The following is a 19,424-nucleotide window of genomic DNA, read 5'->3' as shown; positions in this document are numbered from 1 at the left end:
GTATTTTCTTAAATATTAATATTCTGATGTTGAAAATTATTCTTCTTGTTTGAAAATTTATTTTTTTGCTCGTAAATTCAAATATTTAGATTAAATTTCAAAAATTTCGTGACAAAAAATTTTATGATTGAAACTGATTGATTTCCTTGCAAAGTTAAGAACGGTTTCGTATAAAATTCAAAATGTGAAAAAAAAACATTTAATTTATCTGGCTACCATATTACATATTTAATTAATGTTTTACAATTATGATTATTAAATGACTTATAAAGTTTAACATGGTTTCAAGCATATTTTAAAGATATTTTAGTGAAAAATGCAGAAATAAGTAAAAAAAAAGATTTATTTTTACGATTTTCTCTTTTTCAACTAAAAAAAATTCCTTTTTTATAAAAGTTTTATTTTGCAAGTGCAAAACTTTTTTTTATAAATTAACAAAATGGGCTCATTTTAATTTTCCTCTATTTCAAACCAAATAATTATTCACTTTTCAGGCTTGACTTCTTTTAACCTGAAAATTTTTTAGAACAAAGAAGAACGGTTTTCCCCCACTGAGATAAATTTTCTGTTTTTAATTTTTTCTTTTAGAGCTGAAAAATTGTTTACATTTTAAATTGTCTTTCAGGGAACTAACATCGTAAAAAAATTATGAAATTTCAACCTAACAATATGAATCTTCAACAAAAAATGTAATGGCTTATATTTTATTCGAAAAAGATTGATGTTTATTTAAAAACATTTATATTAATATAAGAAGATAACTTTTAATAAAATAGAAAAATTTTTAAACAAATAATTTATTATTTAATAAAAATAACTTTAAGTTTAAACCAAAACTGAAAGATTAACATTTTCATTTTGCAAAGATTCATTTTATACCGAAGAGAAATGTTTTTATTAATTACTAAAAAATTGGGTAAATTATTAACAGAAAAAATTAATTATTAACAACTGTGATAAATGGGCAACTAAACGATAAATTTTTAACATAGAGTTACAAATTTCAATCAAGTGAAAATCGAATATTGAAAGTTTTAGTTGAAAAAAATTGTTTTCAACCAAGAAAAGAACCAATTTTTAAGACGTAAAATTCTGTAATAAAAAAGATTAATTAATTTTTAACAAAAAAGAACAAATTTACAATAAATTAGTTTAATTTCTGATAAAAAATATAATCTTCTGCTCAACAGTTAAATTTTAAACAATAGAGTTAATTTTCGACCAAACTGCTAAAATTTCTAACAAAAATGTTTATTTTCATCCAAACAGTTTAATTTGTCACAAAAATGTTGGTTTTTAAATAAACAGTTAAATTTTTAACGAAAAATATATATGTTTGTACAAACATTTGAATCTTAAACAAAAAAGTTGATTTTCAAACAACCAGTTGAATGCTTAAACTGAGACAAAAAATTGGAAGAAATAATTTTAATTTTGAACAAAAGATTATGACTTCGTAATAAAATTTCTTATGAGAATAATTAAACTTTCATCCAAATAATAAAACTCTTAAGCAAAAAGGAATAATTCTGAAACAAATAGTTTCATTTTCAAGTAACGTTCTGTTAACTAATTTTTCATTTAAATGAAGAAAACAACCAAAATAATAAAAGAGGCGAGTCTCAATAAACATCAAAGTTCACTAACAATACTTTTAAAATATGAGGTTAGAAAACAATTTAATTAAGATGAAATAAAAAAATTATTCACAAAAATTTAAATTTAGATTCAAATAAAAAAATCAATTTTCTGCTCCACTTTTTGCTTTGGAGCTAAACAGTCTTAAGTCCAGACTAAAAAAATTGTGTTTGTCGGACTACGCAGCATTCTAGGCAATAAAAAAAAAGTTGATATTTTCCGGTAATTAATTAATAACTTTCGTAATCATTGCATTAAAAAAGGTGGATTAAAGGAGTTTAAAATAAATCAAAGTTAAGAGTTTCAAAAAGTTTATCCAAAAAACTAATTTTTTGTTTAGCCGTCAGAGTTCTGGAACGAGATCAATATTTGGTCACTTGATGGTTTAAGTCGACATCTTAGGGAAAGTTGTACAAACTTGCAATCCAAAGCTACGAAAGTTCTTAGAACTGGACGTTACCTTTCCCATTACCGTTGACATCGAGTCTAAAGTTGTCAGAACCCTTCTGCCCATCCACCAGTTGACCAAGCCCACCAGAGAGGTACCCACTATCTTCTTGACCATCATACGTTCTGTCGGTTAGGTCGACTTCCGAACCTCTCTGAATTCCTTGAGGAATCGAGTACGAGACCAGCCCCTCTGAAATCAGATTAAAAACCACCTTTATTGACCTTTTTTATTTTTGTCTCAAGTTCTTCCTATAAATAGCGTGCACATTGTGAATCATCTTATTTCCTTCGCGAATTCGCTGAAAATTAAAAAAGAAGCTTATTAAGGAGATTCAGAAACGATTAAAAATCAAAGTGAAAAATCAGGTAATATTATGGAAAAGAGTGCTATTAAAATGTTAGTTGAGCCATTTAAATATCCCCTCCAATGATTTTTTCTCCTACCCCACCTACTTTCTCCTATTTTATTCCAAATACTATAATTTCCTTCCTCAGATTTTCTCATCTCTCCATTTTTCCATTTCTTTACTTCCCCATCTCTTCACTTTCCAATATCAGCACTCTCCACCTTTTACTAGCCTCCTTTACTCTACTACTCACTTTTTCTTCTTCATCATTTATGTCCCTTTTCCTCCTTAATCCGCAATTAATCTGTCTATCTTTATTTCAATAACACCACTTCCCCCTACTTCCTCAACTGTCCCTACTTCTGCTCCAATCAACACGAATCCAACTCTGCACAACACCTCTCCGCACGTACACTCCCTCCATTGTCCTTCGCACTACTTACTTCCTTTAATTTCTCTTACGTTACTTCCCTTCGTCCTTTTTTTATTCCTTCTCTTTCGTTCTTTACATCCCCTTTCTCATCACCCACATTCTCTTACTACTTTCGAATTCTTATCTCTCACTTCCTTTCACACTCTTACTGCAGTTATTCCATCCTCATCAGTTCATTTCCCAACTTATTACATTTGATCTCTCCATCGCATGTTTTTATTTCCCAGATCCGCCTCCTTTTTCTTATTTTCCTATCACTACTATATTTCCCATGCTAACACTTTCTTATCCCTCTATCTTCAACTAGCTTCCTTCACCTCCCCGGTCACCTTTTTTTAACGAAATTTCGGCCCCTCTCCCTCCTTATTCGCCGCTACTCCCCATATCCTCGTTTCCATACCCTATCTTTCCCTATTTTTCTAACTATTCCTACTTTTTCTCCACTCATTAAATAGCCCACGCTCGACTTAAAATCTCACGTCGAATCTCTCCACTGTTCTTCTAACTTCTCACTTCCTTTACTTCCTTTTGCCTTGATTCCCTTCGTCCTTTTCTTCTATTACTTCTCTCACCTTCTTCGCATACCCTTTTTCCTTCCTTCTTTTCTCTTACTTCTTATAAATTTTTACCTCTCGCTTCCTGTTACACCCCTACTGCAGTTATTCCATCTTTCTCAGTTTCTTTTTCTAATTAAACCTTTTAATATCTGCCACGCATGATTTTTCTCCGTTGACCCGCCTCCTTTCTCACATTTTCCCACCAGTACTATAATTCCCCGCCTAACACACTCTTAACCACAATTCCTGTCCCTTTCAGACCTTTATCTGCGACAACTTCACTTTCAACACTTCCATACCACCTTTTCCCCTATTTCCCCAACTAAAACTACTTCTCCTACACTTACTACCCACCCCACCTTCACCTTAAATCTTACTTCAACTCCCACATGGTTCTTTCGACTCCAAACTTTTTTAAATTCTTCTTATCTAACTTCCCCTTCATCCATTTTGTTATCCCACCCTTCCTTTCTCTGCTTTACATAGCGTTACTCATCCCGCAGTTCCTCTTACGACTTCTAAATATTTCTTCTCTCAAATTCTTTAACACCACTGTACTGATTTCATCATACTCAGTTCCTTTTCCAACTTTTTTCATATTTCAACCTAAAACCCCTTCCCTTTCTTTCCCTATGTCTCAACTATCTGTCCCCTCCCTATCTCTCTAACTCCTCTTCTATTTACATGGGAATTTCGAAAAGCAAAGGGTATTGTGGTTTAGAAAGGGTAACATTAAAAGTAAAGAAATTTTTAATTTCAAAATTGAAAAATTTTAACATTAAACACTTAAAAAATAGAAAATTGAAAATGGCGATAAATGATTATTAAAAAATTTTCTAAACACAAACAGCTGTATTTTAACTAAATAGTCGAGTCTTTGCACCAAAGAAGATAATATTTATTAAAAGTATGTTGAATTTTTTACTAAAAAGATTTCTACAACAATACATGAATTTTTAATCTAAAAAAGGCTAATTTAAAAAAAAAACAGTCACTTTTTCATGAAAGAATTATTTAATTATAAAACAAACAATTTCTTTCACAATAAGACAGTCTAAGTTTCATGCAAAAGGAAAAATTAAAGAAATAAAGTAAAATAAAACATTAATAGAAATTAGTTTCATTTTTTACCAAAAAGCTGATTTCAAAAGAACAAAAGAGAATTATTTAACAAATTAGTCTTAATTTTCTTTAATGATTGAAATTTCTAAAAAATAGTTGAGCTTTAAATTAAATCGTAAATTTTTAATGATTTTAATTTGAAATCAAAGACAGGAAAATTTCACCAAAAAGATGAATTTTGAACGAAATATGTTATAGTTGATGTGTCAAACAATAAGTATTTTAATTTTCAATAAAAAATTTTTTTAGAAAAATTAAAACTTTTGATCCAAAAGCATAAATTTTCTACAAAAAAGTTCATTTTCAACTAATTAGTTAAACTCTAAACTAAAAACGACCCGTTCTTAAAAAATAATGTTAATCGTTTAATTTTCAATTGATAAAATTAATTTTCTACAACAAATTTTTTTAACAAATATTTTAATTTTCAACTAAAGTAATGGATTCCAAACAAATAAAATGAATCTTTAGCAAAGTTGATCAAATATTTGACATTTTTGGTTTCTATTAATTCGTTTTGATATTTTGGATTCAAAATTAGATTCATTTTGTATTTAAAAATAAAATTGACCTTATTTTTCATTTTTCGAGATTGGCTCTTTCTGGTTCATGGAGATCCAGAGCTTTTGTGTAAAATGTGAAAAAAGCCATGTTTTATATCAGTTCATTGAAAACCGATGCGATTTGGTAAATATTTGAACAATTTAAAAAAAGCAGTTTACATTTTGCATATTTTCAAAGAAAAAGGGTAAATTTCTCTAAAACATCGACTACGAATATTTTTTCCGATGACTCCTTTTTTTAAATTTTGCAAATCTCAAGAATTACTAGTTTTTTAAACAATTTGATTTAAAGAGTTTAAATTTTGGGTATTTTCTGACAGAATGCTTAATTATTTCAATAAATGAGTGAAAAATAACTTTGTTATGATTTTCAATATGCTTTAACAATTCATAAAAATTATAAATTATTTTATCAATTTGCTTTAAGGAAATTAAATCATGATTATTTTTGAACCAATAATCTAGTTATTTTAGAAAATCACGTAAGAATGTCATTGTAGAGAGTTTTCACTACCCTATTGCCATAATTTTATCGTCGCTTCTAAAAATTGTTTAATTATTTAATAGTTGGGAAAAATATTCTTACTTGTTCTATTTAAAAACGAAAATATTCTTTTTAAATTAGCCTAATTATTAATTTGTTTATAAACTTTTTTAAAGATCATTAATAGGTCCCTTATGTTTCTAAAATATCATAGCAAAGAGTCATCCGAAAAAATTCTTAGTTGATTCTGTGGAAAATCAGTGAGCCTATTATTTAGAAATATCGAAACTATGAATGCATGGGTAAAAATTGTTTAAACAATTTCCGAATGGAATCCATTTCGAATTATTTGTAAACAGCCATTTATTTATTTTACACTTCCCCTACAGCTCTCTATTTTTTTCACACACTTTATCCTTCCCCCCTCCCCTTAAACAAATTTCTTCTCTTATATTTTCCCGTCTTTTGACTCTACAACCAGGAACTCTTCTCACCCTACAACCATTCTTCAGCCCTAAGTTCCCCTCTCCTACTCACTCTAATTTCGAATAATTTACAGTGCTTCCTCTTCCTTGAACTCACTACCATCACATTCTCCCGTTCATTTCGCCACTTTGAATCTACTAGCCTTCGCTTCAGCTCTTCTTACTTTTTCTGCTTGGTACACTTTCATTATTAATCACTCACCCTATTTGCTCTTCTTTAATTTTCTCTCACTTTAATAATTTCCCTTTCCTATATTTTTTTCTATTCAGCTTATTACCAACCCCTCATTTTCCAACACATTTTTCATGGTCCTCCACTCAATCACCCTATCTCCTCCTACTTATCCTCCCTTTAATCCCTCTAACATAACATCTTCTAATTTTCCTATTCTTCCTTTACTTTCCCTCGATGTGCTTCTCTTAACTACTTCTACTTACTTAACTCTTATTGTTTCTTGCTTCCCTAATTTATTTCTTCTCATTTCCTTTCACATTCTCTCCCTTTCGATTCCCATCACTTGCACTTAACCCCTTACCTTATTTCTCTTACTTTCCATTATATTATTACTCATGTATTCTCCTACTTATTTTCTTTTTTTATTTGTCCTTGCGTCCGCTAATAACCCACCCCTTATTTCACCTTACTTTTTCTAATTCTTGTCATCTGATTTTTCGTCATTCTCACTGATATTTTCCCCTTTATTTCTTATACGTTCTTTCTTTTCATTTCCGCTTACTTTTTCTATGTCCTCTTTATATTTCTCTTACCACCCAACATAATATATCTCCCTTTCCCCTATCCTAAATATTTCTCTTCTAATTTTCATCACAACTTGCTCCTTTTCTGTACTTTTCTCGCTCAAGTTCCGCTAATCTTATCTACTTCCCCTTCCCAAATTGCACATTAATTCCTTTGCTTATCCTCTCACAATTTTTCCTTAATTCCACCTTTTCATTCCCCTACTTCTCCCATTAGTGTATCCCACCACGCATAATCTCCTTCCATCTCTTCACATAATTTATCCCTACTTACTCTACTTGTAAAACTCTTATTTCCTCTTACATTTCCTGCTTTGCCCACAAACATTTCCTAAAATTTCCCCACTATATCTTCAACCTTATTTGCCTATGGTTCCCGTGAAACCTTCTCTTCACTTAACCTCGTCACTCTGCCTCTTTTTAACCTGAGTTTCTCTATTTTACTTCATAATTTCCATTTACTTGACCTATTTTCACTCCTCTCATTTATTTGTTACTTCACCTTCTTCTCATCTTCTCATTTCTTACCACTTTCCTCAAATACCCGGCTCTCATTTTTCAACACTTTTCTTAATTACCCTAATTTCATTTCCACTATCTTCTCCTGCTTACTTTCCCCGTATTTCCCGTTACTTTAACTCTCTCATTTCACATACTTACATTTCATTTCCAATTTTTACATTGTCTACTTACTCAACTCTCATTTCTCCTCACAGGCCCTACTTCCTTTTTCCTTATTTCCTTTTACTTTCCCTCTAATCAAAATGCCATCACTTACAGTGTACCTCTAATTTATTTCGCTACTTGTCCTCCTCTTACTTACCCTTAGTCCTGCTACTTACGCATCCCTTATTTCATCCAACTTATTATAATTCTTCTCCCCTAATTTTCCTTACTTTCCCTATATTTCCCTATATTCCCTTTTACGTTCACCTCACTTTACCTTCTTACCCTTCCATAATTTTACATGATGTCGTCTACTTATACACCCCCTTAATTCCGCTTACTTCTCATTTTTCATCTCTCTAATTCTCCCATCAGTTTTCAGCAACTATCCCTTATCCCTCTTAATCATCTTAAATTATTTACTCTTACTTGCCCTACTTGCAACACTCTAACTTTCCCTTACGTTTCCTAATTCGCTTACAATTCTTCCCCAAATTTCCACACACATTATATGTACCTTTTTCTTATGGTTCGTAGGAATCCCTATAATTACTTTACCACCTCCCTCTCATCCCACTCCTCCTTTTCACTGTTATTCCTCTATTGTCACACCATAATTTTCTTTCGCTTCCCTTATTTGCACTCGTCTAATTTTTTTATTTTTTCCCTTCTTTTCGTCTTCTCATTTTGTGTTACTGCCCCTATTCATTCTCCTTTAAATTATTCTCACATTCTCGCCTTCGCCTGCTCTCCCGTTCCCTTTATTGACCTTCTTACCAACTTCTCATTTGCATATACATTTCAAAATTAACCTCCTTTTATTTCTCCTATCTTCTCATGCTTGCCTTCTCCTTATTTCTGGCAACCCTACCGCTCCTAATTTGCCCACACATCCCATACTTTTCCAACCTTCGTTTCTTTTTACCTCTCCTAGTTACTGAACTCGTATTACTTCTCCCTTCCCCTACTTCGTTTTACATTATTTCCTTTCACTTTCCCTCCTCTGAATTCCCATTACCTCCACTTCAACCCCGATGCAATAGCTCATACCTCCCTCTCTCATTTCTCATTACTTCTTCTACTTGCATACCTTTCATTTGCCCTCACTCCCGCTATGTCTTCTCATTTCCTTTCATTGTTTCTTTATCCCCTCCCCATTTCTTCTTAAGTGCAAATTCATTTCCTCGCTTCCCCTTACCTAATTTTACATTAATATCTCGCTTATCCTTCCCTAATTTCTCCCTACATCCACCTTTTCGTCCCCCTACTGCTAACATCAGTTTACCCTACTTCGCCTAATCTCTCTTCATCACTTTACATAATTAAACCTCACTTTTCCTACTTCTAACACTCTTCTTTTCCCTAACATTTCCTGCTTTGGCTACAAATATTCACCAAAATTTCCTCAAAATATTTTCAACCCTATTTGTTTATATTAGTGATGTAGGTTTTTTGACAAGGGAAATTAGTTATTAGTTTAAGATGTTAATTTCGATTTTCTACTTGGTGATAATCAATTTTAATAAAATATTGATAAATTTTTAAGATTGTGGAAAAAACGCTCTCTAGCTCCGCTGGAATATGAGCCCAGGTCCTTCAAGTATAAGGAATGACGTTGACATTCTGCTTGTAAGAAGATTGTGAGGAAAGTGTTCTCGTCTCCATTTCCCATAACTTCTCCTGCTTACACTCTTGTTATTCCCCCTAAATCTACCTTTCTTATTTTTCTATATATACCTAACATTCCTACTTCTTACATTTCCTACTTACTTAACTCTATTTCTCCTGAAAGTCCCTACTTCCTTTCTTATTATTTCCTTTTACTTTTAATCAATTTGAAATCCTATCACTGCGACTTTACCTCTTATTTATTTTCTTAATTCTTCTCATCTAATTTGCCCTCACTCCTACTGCTTACGCATCCCTTCTTTCGTATTACTTTTTATAATTTTTCTCTCCTAACTTTTCCACACTCCCCATCTATTTCCCGTACATTCCTTCCTTAAGTACACCTCACTTTACCTTCTTCTCCTGTCCTAGTGTTACATGACGTCCTCCACTTATCCTCCCCTCAATTCCCCTTTTTTATTTTCCTAATTCTCACATCAGTTTACACACTGTCCCTTAATTTACCTTTACTTCCCCTTTTTCATTTACCTACTTGTATCAATACTTTACCTATTATTCCCCTAATTCCTCTTCTTTCGATCACATCATTTCCCCCCACGTTTTTTTTTTAGAAATAGAAGTACGATGGAAGGAAACTGGACTAAATCTATAAGGGTTTCTGCCCGGGGTTACGAAACCCTAAAAAAATTCTATATTGGCTTCAGCAGCAACATAAAGCTTATAAAGATAGATTTCATGTTCGTATATAAACCTCATCAAATATCCCTGTCTCTCCCTCAAACTTCTTTTCCGCAGATTTGTTTGCAAAGAGATGCCATGGATTATTCAGAATGAGGAGAAGATTTATCAGTAAGGGAAACGTAATACGATTCCACAAACCACCATTCTCAATCCAAATATATTCAGATTTCGAAGAAAGGCGTGAATTGATTTTAAATATTGAACGCTCGTTGCATCAACTCCATTTCTGATAGACTCAGGAACATTCTTTTTCATATCAAGTTTTCCTGGCTATTAGTTTACCCTGAATTTCTTTCACATTTGATTCTTATTTTATTTTCAATTTCACAGATAAATAACCGCAATGGTTCAATCGCTTTTATATTGATGATCACGATATTGCTTCTGACGGAAGCTCATGTTTCATTACAAAACGAGTAATCAAGGTTCAGTAAGCTAGTCGAGTTTAGCCAATTTTTTTCAGATTATCAGTATTTCTGATTTGGAAATACATATTGTATTTATTATCAAATAAATATCTCTTAATTTATAACGCTTCAGATTCCTAATATTTTAATTCCAAATACTGATTTTTGCATTGACAAAAATATAGATGAATTTTAACTCATAGTTTAATTTTCTGCTAAATAGTTTAATTTGCAACTGAAGAAGATAAATTTTTAATTTAAAAATGAAATAGTTATATTTTTCGTTTAAAGAAAGAATGCGACAAACAGAAAAGTTAAACATTTTCAACAGAAAGTTTAATTTTCAATCAAAGAAGTCAAATTAAAAAAAATTCATGTCTAAGTAAATTGTTTTATTTCACACTAACAACAATAAATTCTCCACCACAAAAAAAATAGTTCAATTTGCAAATTATTAAAAAGAAAATACGCTTCTTCAACAAAATACAAAAAAGTCCAAACAAATTGTTAATATTTTTAAGTAAATAGTTTAATTTTTAATTCCGAAAGATAATCTTTCAATTAAAAATTGAAAACTTTAATTTTTGGTTAAAAAATACATTTCCAATGATAAAAAAAAATTCACAATTAATTCAATTTTCAGCCAAAGAGATCAGTCTTCCGTAAAAAACGTAATAGTCAATATTTCGACCAAAACATATTTTAATTTAAAATGAAAAACAAGAAATTTGAAACGAAAAACACGAATGTGTAACAACAACAAAATCAGGAGGGAAAAAAGCCTTAACTAAGTTTTTGAATTTTTTGAAGCAAAAAGGCAAATTCCGTGGATAAAAGTGAAATATTTAAGTCCAAAAATAGATATTTGGGAAAAAGTTGTTTTTCGACCAAATTGTTAACTTTGCAACTTAATAGAATAATTTTTTTGCGGAATAATTATTGCTTAAACCAAAAGAAAAGTTTTCTACGAAACAGTTCAATTTTTCTTCGGAAAATATAAATTTTTTGCACAAAAGAGTTGAATTTGTAGCACAAAAAGATTAATTTTAGCTAAAAATTTAATCTTCAGTTGAATAGTTCAATTAGATCGAAAACTATCAATTCAATTATTCAATTATTATTTTCAACAATAGGTTTGACTTTTAACTAAAAAAATTTTTTTAATAAAATAGTGGACTTTCCAAAAAAAGAGATGAATTTGCAAACAAAAAGAAGTTTGGTATAAAATGATTGAATTTTCAATTAAAAATCACTTATTCCCTTTTATAAAAGGTTAATTTTCAATCAGAAAATAATAATTTTCAAAAAAGTAATTGTATCATCATTTTTTAATCATGTTAATGAGAATACTTTATTATAAAAATCTATTTTTCAAATAATATGAAAGAAATAAACTTGCTTAATCTGTGATAAAATATATTAAATTTATAGTTTAATAAATATCTCTAGAGAGAAAGAACCTATTATATTCTTACATAAATTTAATTATTTCGATAAAAAAAGTTTCACTATGGAAATCCCACTTTTGAAATTTTATTTAGCACTAAAAATATATACAATACATATACAATAAATGAGTGAAATTATTTATTGCATGTATAAATAACCTGAATAATTCCAGCATTAATTTTGGCTTTCAATGTGTTAGATTTCGGTTATTGTTTGAATAAATGATTTAATTTTCCGCCCCAAAGAATTTTTGAATTATGAAATAAATTCAGAATCGCAATTAATTCTTTACAAAAGCACCGTTGAGTGGAAAATATTTGTTGACGTAAATAAAATTGTATTGAAAATATTGACTGCATTTATGCAATTAATTGTAATCAAATCATTGGAATACAAATATTAATTTTTCAATTTGAAAATAGGTGACAGATTATAAAAATTTTAGGCTTTCATAGCTTAAACTTGAATTTTATTGCTCAGAACTCTAGAATTTCATTTAAAGTTTGCCTTTCTTGGTATTAAATTAATTTTCTTTTTTAATTCATCTTCTTTAGTTAAGAATTAAGCTTTTTGGTAAAGAATTCTTGAATCATATAGCAAATTCTTCCTTTGGGTGCGAATTGATATTTGTTAAAAAATTTGTCTTTTTTAGTTAGAAGTTAAATTTTTCGTTTGAGAATAACATAATTGTATTGAAAGTTGGTTCTTTTTAGTTAAAAATTCCACATTTTGGTAAATAGTTCTTAAATTATGTTGAAAATTCACTTTTTCTTAGAAAGTTCATCTTTTATTTAAAAAAATTGTATTTTTGGTTAGAAATGTAAAAACTAGGTTTTAAATTTAAATTACTTTTAGAACAAAAACATTTCCTATTATAAACATCCGACTTTTGGTTGAGAATTCTTCAATTTTATTGCAAATTAGTATTTTTTGTTGTCGAATTGAACTTTTTGTTTGTTTATTAATCTTTTTCATTTGCAAATTTAACTTTTTTTTAGAATACTTGACTTTTGTTAAAAATTCGATTTTCCATAGAATTTTGCTCTTTTTCTCTAAACTTATTAAAAATTCATATTTTTATTTGAGAATTCAACAGGTTGGCTGAGAAGTTACGTATTTAGTTGAATATTTGCCTTTTCGTTAAAAAATTATTTTTTTTATTTAACAATTCATATTCAAAAAAATTCACAACTTCGTATTAAAGTTCAACTACTTTCTTAAAAATTAAAAAAAATGCTTTCTTAAAAAATCAACCTCCTGGTCGAGGAATTTTGAATTTATTAAACATTATTATTATTTTTTTACTACTTAATTAATCTTTATGTTTAAAAATTCTTCTTTTTTAAATAAAAATTCAATTTTTTCAAAATTGTTCAATTTGATTAAAAATTCATCTTTTGGGATGTAAATGTTTTTGTTTAAAAACTCAACTTTTTCATGGTGAATTCTTGAATGTAGTTAAAAATTCGCATTTTCTTCAAAAAATTAATATTTTATTTTAAAAAATTCACAACTTGGTTTTCAAGTTAAACTACTTTCTTATAAATTCAAAAAATTTCTTTCCTGAAAATTCAACTTTTTGGTTCGGAGTTCTTGAATTTTATTAAAAATTCTATTTTTTGGTTGACAATTTTTCAAATATGGTCTGAATTTGATTTTTTTTTGTAGAAAATTAATCTTTTTTGTGAAAAGGGTAAAAACTAGGTTTTAAAGTTGAACGACTTTCTTATAAATAAAAAAATGTTCTTCCTTTCTTAAAAATTAAACTTCAGGTTTGAGAATTCTTGAATTGAATTAGAAATTCGTCTTTTTGGTAGTAAATTAATCTCTTTTTTTTGATTCTCCAATTTGATTAGAAATTCTTCTTTTTGTTCGTCAATTAATTTTTTTTGTTTACAAATTCAACTTTATCGTTGATAATTTTCAAGCGTAGTGAAAAATTTGCTTTTTTTGTTAAAAAATTAATCTTTTTATTTGAAAATGCATATTCAAAAAAAAATTCACAACGAGGTTTCAAATTTGAATTACTTTCTTAAAAATTAAAAAAAAAAATCTTTCCCAAAACTTCAACTTTTTGGTTATTAAATTTTTAATTTTAATTACAAATCGTCTTTTTTGGTAGTAAATCAATCTTTTTAAAAAAAGTTCTTTTTTAATTAAAAATTCAACTTTTTGGTTCAGAATTTTTCAAATTTGGTCAAAATTGGATTTTTGTGTAGGGAACTAATCTTTTTGTATACAAATTCATATTTTTCATTAAAAATGTAATAACTAGGTTTTAAAGTTGAACAGCTTTTCAAAAAAAAAAAATGTTTTTCCTTTCTTAAAAACGGCACTTCAGGTTGAGAATTCTTGTATTTTATGAAAAATTCATATTTTTTGTTTGTAAATATTATGGCGACTTCGTCTTTACTAGCAGTAAATTAATCTTTTTGTTTAAAAATTCATCTGTTTCAGTTACAAATTTAACTTTTTGTTTAAGAATTCTTGAATTTCGTTCAAAATTCGGTTTTTTATAAGAAAATTAATCTTTTTATTTGAAATTTCATATAAAAAATACAACTTTTTGGTTGGAAATTATTAAATTCTGTTGAAGATTCTTCTTTGCTGGTAGTAAATGAATCTGATTGAATAAAAATAAATTTTTTATTTGAAAACTCATCTTTTTCGTTGAGAATTCTTGAATTTTCTTAACTAAACTTCTTTTTTTTAAATGCTTTTTTCGGTAACGATTGAAAATTGAAGTCAACAAAAAAGTTATTTCTTTGTGAAATAGTCAATTTTTTAATAAAATAGCAGAACTCTAAGCAAAAAAGTTTGATTTTTCAATCAAATTGTTGATTTTTTAACCAATCACTTACATTTTTATTAAAAAAAGATGACAGCTCTACTAAAACAGGTGAATTTTTAAATAAAAAAGATTTTTAAAAAAGAGTTGAATTTTTATCCAAAACGATTTTTATGCTAGAAAGATGCAATATTTCTACTAAAAAAGATGAACTTTTGAATCAAAAAGACAAATTTACCCAAAAAACATTTTTCACCAAAAAAAGATTTTAGTTGACTTATCAGCAACAAAATATGAAGTTCAAACAAAGGATAATACTCTATGAAAAAAGTGAAATTTTTAACCCAAAAAGACAAATTTTTAATAAAACAGTTAATTTTGCAATAAAAAAGGATCGTTTTAAGAAAATTGTTAAATTTCTAACCAAATAGTACATTTTATAACTAAAAATATAATCTTGTGGAGAAATTTTTTGCGAATTTTCAAAAATTACGTACTTGATCGTAATTTAAGTACCGTCCCTTACTGCCTTTCGAACTCTAGAGTCAACCCCCCCCCCCTGGTATTTAACAACTAGTTTTTTTTATATATTTTTTTTATGGACATAGCTAAAAATATGTAAAAAGAACGTAATATAGAAAGGGAGGTGGTCTTAATAAATTTGTTAAAATTTTTTAGATGGTGAAAATGGGGGGGGGGGTAAAATAATCTCAATAATTTATAAACAGTCCACAATGCAGAGTCTTAAATTTTTGGAATCCTAATTATTTATTTTGTCACATTGTGGGACAGAGGACTACGTCCTAAATCGCTGGAAGGATGAGATGCTAATTAATAAAAAATTAAAAAGCAAAATATGTGACTTTATGAAATTTATGCCCAGCAGGCGTGGCTATCCGAATGTCAATTAAACTTGATTGCCCTTTCTCTTTTATAGCAGCGCGTTATAGTTATACTGTATTTCCGGGAGGCAATTCAAGCACCAATGGCAGCCAGAGTCAAAAGCACAGATGGCGAGTTGTGCCTGTCTGGCCATTTGCTGGATTAATGCACACCCATGTGCGCACATAAATCTAAGTTAATCTCAGATTCGCGCATGATGGATAGATAGATTTATTTGGATCTCCACGCTAAACAATGAAGTGAAAAAGAATTCTCTAGACAAACACATTTCTTGACTACTTTATTCATTCGGTTTTGACTTTTTTTTTTAATCAAAGGTTTTTAAATTTGGAAAAAATTTCGATTTTTGATTTTTAATAAACAAAATTTTGATTATTTATTTAGCAACACAATTGCAAAAGAAGTAAGGGGCAGTAGGAAAAGTGATCACAAGAGAATTCAGGGAATGGGAAAGAGGAAAATAGGAGAGGGGATAGCACCTGCAATATAAAAAACACTCGAACTCCAAAGATACGAACTTCAAAGATACGAACGCTTCACAGACACAAGCGTCCCAACTCCAATGGAGAGAGCAGAATTGTTCCCACTCAACTACACCCAATATGAGAGTCAGCCGCTCGCAAATGCGCCCTGCCTCGCATTCGGTGTGCGCGTGCGTGAAGTAGACCTGTGTGCGTTCTCACGCATTACACCCGAAATCTTATTGTCGCAGGTGTGGGAGCCCCTTTTGCACTCGTATCTTTGGATTCTCTGATTTCCGAGCTTCTCATATCTTTTGGGTTTGAGTGTAGTTCAAAGTTTTTAACGATAAAATAAAGGTAAATGAGAGGAAGTGTGCAGATGTAAAGTTAGGAAAATGAGAGGATCAGTGTAAATAAAGTAGGTGAAGGATATGAAGCAGAGGAAGCAGGGAAAGTAGAGTGAAAAATAGGGGAGAATAAGTAGAGGCTAATAAGGGAAAAAGAAGTAGGAAAACCAAGGGGTAATAAAGAAAAGAGAAGAAGGGAAAATTAAGGAAAGGGGGGGGGGGTGTAAGCATTAGAAGCTAGGGTAAGTAGGGAAAGTAAAGGGATGATGTTAGATCTCAAAGTAGTGAAAGAGATAGAAATAAGGGGTAGGTTGTAGGATCAGTAGAAAAAATGAGCAAAGGAAAATTAGGTGAAATTATAACAAATAAGGGACGCGATATTGGGAAGTGATAGGGAGTAAGGGAAGTAAGCATTTGGGAATTAGAGGTATTTAGAGGAAACTAATTTAGGAAAGTGAGTCAAAGTCGTGGAAATTATTTTTAATGAGGGCGAGTATATAGGAAAGGCAAGGGAGTAGGGAAAGGAAAATGTAGCAGGACGAGGTTCACATAATTTATTTGACGTCTTAATTGGTTAAAAGTATCTATAAATAATTTTTTATGACACATCGATGATTTTAGCCCTTTCCGACGCCTATGATTCGGGGCTAAAGCTCTACTTTTACTCTCTAGGGAGTAAAAAGTGCCGTCATACGGAGATGATGAAAATTATACATTTATGAGCTCGCATTTTACTTTAATCAGCCGACCTACAGTAAAAACTGTAAAAAATTTTGCTATAGATTATAGAATTTTTTGGTAATTTACGGAAAGTTATTATGTATAATTAATCAATTTAACGTAAATTACCAAACATTTCCAAAATTTATAAAAATGCCTAAAATTGAATTTCGGATAATTTATGGTAAGTTACCATATCAAACTCTATAATTATCATAAATTACTTAAATTTTCCATAAATTTACGACAATTTATAGATTTTTAAATTAAATTTTGGATAACTTATATTAAGCTGCCATAAATTACTTGTAATATTATCATAAACTCCCAAAAAAAATTTCATAACTTTCCGGAAATTCATGAAAATGTTTAAAAATTAAGGTTCGATAATTAATGGTAAGTTACAATATTTACCTGTAGAATAACCTTAGCTGAACGAAAATTTCCATAAATTTCTGAAAATTTATAAAAATATTTTTCTTTCGAATTTTGGCCAATATACGGTAAGTTATCATAAATTACCGGTAAAATTCTTATGAATGACTGAAAAAGACTGAAAATTTCTGGAAAGTTATGAAAGTGTTTTAAATATAATTTTGTGTAATTTGTGATAAATTAATATATTCAACTGTAAAATCAAAAAAAAAATGACCAAAAATTTCCGTAAATTTCCGAAAATTTAGAAAAATGTTTAAAATTGAATTTCGGCCAATATATGGTAAATTATGAAAAATTGCCTGTGAAATAACCATAATTTACCAAAAATTTGCATACACTTCCGGAAATTCATAAAAATGTTGAAAATTCAATTTTGGAGATTTATGGAAAATCACCCTGTTTACTTCTAAAATTGCCATGAATGATTGAAAATTTCTGAAAATATTTCAAATAAAATTTTGAGTAATTTATGGTGAGTCACCATATTGACCTGTAAAATTTCTATCAATCTCGCAAAATTTCCATAAGTTTTTGAAAACTTGAAAAAATGTTTGAAATTGAATTTTAGTCAATTTATGATAAGCCACCCTATTTATCTGAAAAATTACCATAAATGACCATAAATTACCACTCATAAAAAAGTCTCTTTTCTCCTCCTAGATGCATAATACAATATTTTGTGGCTCACAAATATTTCTAAAAAAATTGTCACCCTATAAGCAAAGTAGTGTAGAAAAGTTACTTGTTGATTTTTTCTCAAGACTAATTAAATACAGATTCTCTTCAGCATTTGTTTAAACAATTCTTCAAACAAATACATAGTTTAGATATTTTTCAAGATGACTGAATTCTTTTTCCCGAATCAAATAAGAATATATATCTTTTTGATGAGTCTTTTCTAATATTCTCTGCAAGTTTAAAAGAATTATTAACTATTCACTTGTTACCAAAAATACGAATTGTTAACAATTTACATGTATTTTCAACTGGAAAAAGTAACTTTCAAATGAAATTTTAAATATTTACATTTTCAGTCAGAAGAATTAATATTATCTACTGAATGTTTTTCTTAAACAATTAAGATGCATTTTTAAGCAAAACAACTGAACTTTCCTTTAAAACCGTAAATCCTTAATAAAAAAAATTACTTTTTACCACATAGCTGTGTTTTCCAAAAAGAACTTGATTTTATTTTTACCAAAAAAAGACGATTTTTCAAAAAAGTACACGAATTTTGAAATAAAAGAGATCAATATTCAACCAAAAATGAAATAGTTAAATTTTTATTTAAGAAAATTAATTTCTAACGAAAGAATTAATTTTCTACTAAAATTATTAATCTTTAACCAATTATATTAGTTTTTCACAAAAAAGTATAATTTTTAACTAAATAGGTGAATTTTATAATTTTAATCAAAGGTGAAATGGTAAATTTTTAGTAAAAAAATAAGTTTTCAGCCTATAATGAAGAATTTTCAACGAAATAGTTTATTTTTAAACTAAAAAATATAAATTTAAGAAAAATGTTTAAAATTTCTTGTCGACTAAAATAATGAATCGTTCAGAAAAAAGTTAAATTGTTGATCCAATAGATGATTCTTCAACTAAAAACATAAATTTTTGACCAAAAAGATTAATGTAAACGAAAACTAGGCATTTTTCCACAAAAAAATCAATTTTTAAATAAATAGTTTGTTTTCTAAATATTTAAATTTTCAGATATTTCATACAGTTTTAATATGTCTATATTTCATGTAATCTTATTCCTTATTTTATTCTTCAAAATTGTAAATTTACTTTTAAATTTCATTTGACAATTGCTCGCTTTCCTATACTTCTGGTTTCGGTTTAATATTTACCAATAAAATCAGTGGGAAGCTGTGTTACAACTCTACCTAGAGGATATCTAGGCTAAATGATTGAAAAGAAAGTAGTAACGATAAGTCAGTGAGGGAGTGAGTAAGTGAGTGAGTGAGTGAGTGAGTGAGTGAGTGAGTGAGTGAGTGAGTGAGTGAGTGAGTGAGTGAGTGAGTGAGT

At 29.0% G+C, this 19,424-nt stretch overlaps 1 protein-coding gene across 1 annotated transcript in view; it reads right to left on the bottom strand.

The window, feature by feature from the left end:
* The window catches only part of LOC117176354 (discoidin domain-containing receptor 2), a 212,220-nt gene that overhangs the window by 186,149 nt on the left and 6,647 nt on the right, over window positions 1-19,424 (bottom strand). Inside the window, exon 3 of the mRNA XM_033366596.1 lies at window positions 2,099-2,278. Within this exon, the coding sequence (XP_033222487.1) occupies window positions 2,099-2,278 (180 nt within the window). The remainder of the gene's footprint in view (window positions 1-2,098; window positions 2,279-19,424) is intronic.

The sequence above is a fragment of the Belonocnema kinseyi genome, chromosome 7 (genome assembly GCF_010883055.1).
Source record: "Belonocnema kinseyi isolate 2016_QV_RU_SX_M_011 chromosome 7, B_treatae_v1, whole genome shotgun sequence".
Taxonomy (NCBI): Eukaryota; Metazoa; Arthropoda; class Insecta; order Hymenoptera; family Cynipidae; genus Belonocnema; species Belonocnema kinseyi.
Note: the sequence above shows the minus strand (reverse complement) of the source record. Positions and strands in the feature narration are given on the sequence as shown.